Consider the following 4,489-nt stretch of genomic DNA (forward strand, 5'->3'; position numbering starts at 1 on the left):
AACAACAAAATACTTATATTTTACAACTTTATTATAAATCTAATGTATCCTAATTAAAAGCAAAAAAAATGAAATATGTATTTCTATATCTAAAACTATATAATCAAAAATTTAAAGAAAAAACTAAAAAAAAAAAAATAGTTATATTAGTAGATAGATAATCTCGCCAAAAATGATTAAAACTTCAAGAGTAAGAACGTAAGCGGCTTAAACTTCACTATAGTTGCAGTAGTTGTGACAATGTAAGTTCGTGTAGTGGCTTATAACCTTATAAACGGAGCACGTAGAGGTTTAACACCCGGAACTTGAGACTTTGAGGGTACTCTGTAAAATACTTCTCGGTTTAAATCCTTATATAACTCACTTGGGAATAAAGATCAAGATTTACTTAACTATTTGAATTAAAATTTTGGATACTCGTTTAAAGTTAATGAAAAAGTAGTAAAAAATTATCTTGTATTTATAAATTTATTTATCTAATTTACTTACATAAAATTTAATATTTAGAAAAACTCCTGAATGTTATGAAATTATTAAATTTTAAACGGCTCAAACGATTTTCATCAAATATGTCTAGGAACAAGTCACCTTTAAAACAAAAAAAATTGAAATCGCTTAATCCGTTCAGGAGCTATGGTGGCACAGACACACTGACAAGACCGACACGTCAAACTTATGATACCCCTTTCTTTGCATCAGGGGTTGAAAAAAAGATGAATCTTTAAAATTGTAAATAATTTTTTACAGTTTTTACCCCCAAATCTCGATACATGGTATTCAAGAAAAATGGTTTGCAAAAAAAACATAGAAAAATAGAAGAACATTAGTAGTAGTAAAGTCGTAGTAAAGCTTATTTAAAAGAGAATTATATAATAAATAGATGGCGATGGAGAGTCAGTCCCATTGTACCTACTGGTTAGCCAATATCAGTTATACCCAGTCAGTGATTCCAGCACAAGTGTTGTTCAATTTTTAACCCCCATTTTTGACAGTTTTTACCTCCATACGTCTTATACACCCCGTCCCCCATAATACCCGCAATTAAGAAATTGCAGCATAAATCAAAAAACATACATACAGCCGAACGCAGAACCTCCTCCTTTTTGGAAGTCGGTTAAAAATGAAGTGATGTCAATCAAAAAGCTTGTTAAAAAGAGAATTATGCACGAGATTTTTACGTTAGTTATATGAGTAGATATAGATGCCGAACAATGAGTCGGTCCCATTGTACCGGTCAAAGCGAACCAATATCAGTTTTGCCCCAGTTAGCGTCTCGAGGGTCACTCCAGCAGAAGTGTCGTCCCATTATCAAACTAGTGCTCAATGGAGTGTTTGTTTTTTTAGTGTGACACGAAGCTCGTTTTTTAGCGCATAAAGAGAAGCCTGAGTTCAGAAGTGGGCCATAAACAACCAATACATCTATATCTATCAATAAATCATCAATATTACATACTGTACTATACTTATATATAGAAATAAAATTGAAGCGTCGAAAAAAAATGTTGCAATAAATAAATATTTAAATAAAATTGCAAGTTTTATTGCTATATTAACTTAATATATTATTAGATTATAATTATGTCATTATTGAAAATTTCTTAAAATTGCGAAAATGTAAGGAAACAAATACTCATACATATTCGATCCCCAAACGAAATCCACATGATTTGTTAAATCCCTTTCAATAATCTTGTATGCGACGACGTTAGGCAGTTGTTGATTTAGAATTTCTACATTTGATATCAAGGATACCTTGTCATTCTTCGCAGCTATCAAAACGACTGGCATAGTCACGGCTTTCAAATTGTAGTCCGGGGGTATCGTAGAATTGTATTCTACGTAATTCTTCTCTGGGCCATAATCAAATTTAGAAAATCTCTCTCGGACGGCGACTTGCCAAAAATGATTGAAGTTTTTCCTTGACGTAGCTGCAGGGTAATGTTTAATTACGACATCAAAAATATATGGCGGAAACTCCTCGGCGTCATATCCCGATACGGAGAATATCGCTCCTAAAACACATATAGCGTATCCGACTTCCGGTCTTTCGCATATCGCCTTCGCAGCTCTCCCGCTAGGTGACACATCTCCGAAAATTTCATTCACCCCGAGTTTCATCAGGGCCCCAATTATTTCATAACCGTATAGTTCGATCTTAGAAAGAGGTGGCGGTAAGTTGTTTAAGTAACATATAGGTGCTAGCGCTGTCAGAACATTGATTTTTTTATTGTATTCCGGTCTCGTTGATCCCAGGACGTAGAATATTGTGTTACCTTGGGAATGGCCGATCGCGTTCAGTTTAGCAGACCCTGTCTTGCTAAGAATAGTGTCGATAATAGCGGGCAGGTCGTAATGACCGTATTCATGGAAACTGTAGTCCCAAAAAGATGCATCTTTGTCAGGGTTCAGTTTGACGTGTCGTCGCGAGTATCTGTTGCCTCTGATGTTTCCAAACCACACGTCGTAGTTTAAACTCGCCAGGGTTATTCCGAGGGATTTGTACCCCCTCACGATCCACGTGTCACTGGTGTCTGTGTAACCATGCATCAGTAGGATGGGCAACCCTCGACGGCCCGGTATTCGGTGTAAACCGAGTAAATATCCATCTTCTGTCTGAACTTCGTACTCCACGGCCCGTTGGCCGTATATGCGTGCATGCGCCGTAAAATTTAAGGGTTTATCTGTGTCGAGAAATTGCTGCTTTATATTATATGGCACATTGTAGGCAAATAAACTGTTAACCATCGCAACTATATAAGTAACTAACAAAAGTAACAAAAACATATTCATATTATGATCACACTGCACTACTCTGTAAATAATTAGTAAGGGACCCTCGCATAAATGGACTGTTTAGCAACTTCTGTTGACGTTTTTACCTGTGTTGTGTGAGGCAATTAAGAATTTATTTCCCATTAACTGTAAGTTAGCTGATGCCCGTGTCTCCATCTGTAAATGTTCAGTGATAACAAAAAAAAGTTCATTTAGTTTATTTAGGACCCTTCCGATGACCACTAAGGTGCGTTTGCAATTTTCAATTCAAGTTTCCGACTGTGACTGATTCAATTGTTACATGATTGATATAATGATTAACATTATATCAATCATGTAACAATTGAAAACAAATGTTCAAAATGTGAATCAACAAATTCTGAATTGTCTGGAACACTATTTTCTCGGGGAATCAGTACATTTTAGGGTTCTTCTTTGAGTTTAACTGGTTTAACTTTAGTGCGACGTTCTGGATCATGGGCAGTTAGCTTGTTGTTATGAAAAAACTATGTTTAATTTGTCTACGTACGTTTTGTAACATATAAACAAACACATTTCGTTACTTGTTCTTTTGTAATATTAGTATGGGTAACCGTCTACGACCGTTTGAGTCTTATCGATGATTCGTGGTCACGTCCATGTCATTAAAATAATTGGTACCTAGAGTAATACATTATAGATATAATTCCGGTAAGTTGAAAATTACAGCCGAGGCGATATTGCAGCCAAGCCAAAGGCGAGAGCTATAGTAAGGAAGCAGAGGTTCAATAGCTCAACTTTAAGAGCGGTCGATCTAATCACCGAGGGGTGGTGGTTCGATCCCCGCCCCGTTGGTCTATTGGCGTACCCACTCCTAGCACAGTCGTTCCCGACTAGTTGGAGGGGAACGGGAATATTGGTCATATTATAAAAAATATGGCAAATATTCTTTAAAAAAAAAGAAGAAAAAAAAGAAAAGAAAGAGGCTGTAATTATCAAAGCGCATGTATGTCATACGACGTTTTATAACACATTTGCGAGGAAACACATTTTAAACACACTTTCTGAAAACGAATTAAGATCTTTGCCTGTTTTCCTTATGATGACATTTTGATACGCTTGTCATTTTTGCACAGATAATAAAGTGCACACACCAGCGTTTGTTTTTTTAGACGAATGCACCAAAAACAGCCAGTATTACTAATAAAGTAAATTATTATTTTTGTGTTTCTGATACAGATAAATGGTTGACATTTATCTGTATCTCTTGTCAAAATTATTAAAGTTAAAAAACGGGGTACTCACGTAGTTAGTGCAGTTCGTGCCGCGTTGCAAGAACCAGCTCATGACTAAGGACCCAGTATGGGTTCGAAACTAGACCGGCATACTCCGACGTTGTATCACGTGAGTTTAAGCCCAATTTCATAGTCATATAAAATTAATAACACTCACGATACTATAAATTCTAAAATCGTCTTATTTAATTGGACAAGATATCGATGTTTCTACTTATTAAAGCATTAAAAGTCAATCTTTGGATTCGCCATTAGTGCATTCGTCACATTAGTTTCAACAAGTTTTATTGTCGAATCCACAGAACAGACATCGCTAAAAGCTAACGCTTTGTGGTAATTGATGTCCCATAATATAGTGCCAATTAACATTAGACAGTCTAATAAAACAGTTTGGCCAGGAATTTTTTAGGCGACCTACTCACAATACATTTTTGAACATACTT

General features: G+C 35.7%; 1 protein-coding gene across 1 annotated transcript; it reads right to left on the reverse strand.

The window, feature by feature from the left end:
- Positions 1-1,584: 1,584 nt before the first annotated feature.
- On the reverse strand, positions 1,585-2,826 carry LOC112045033 (lipase 1-like). The gene has a single exon (XM_024081079.2). It carries the CDS (start codon positions 2,788-2,790, stop codon positions 1,585-1,587), a length of 1,206 nt encoding a protein of 401 aa, XP_023936847.1. The 5' UTR covers positions 2,791-2,826.
- Between the last annotated feature and the right edge of the window lie 1,663 nt (positions 2,827-4,489).

This window comes from Bicyclus anynana, chromosome 14, assembly GCF_947172395.1.
Source record: "Bicyclus anynana chromosome 14, ilBicAnyn1.1, whole genome shotgun sequence".
NCBI classification, from domain to species: domain Eukaryota; kingdom Metazoa; phylum Arthropoda; class Insecta; order Lepidoptera; family Nymphalidae; genus Bicyclus; species Bicyclus anynana.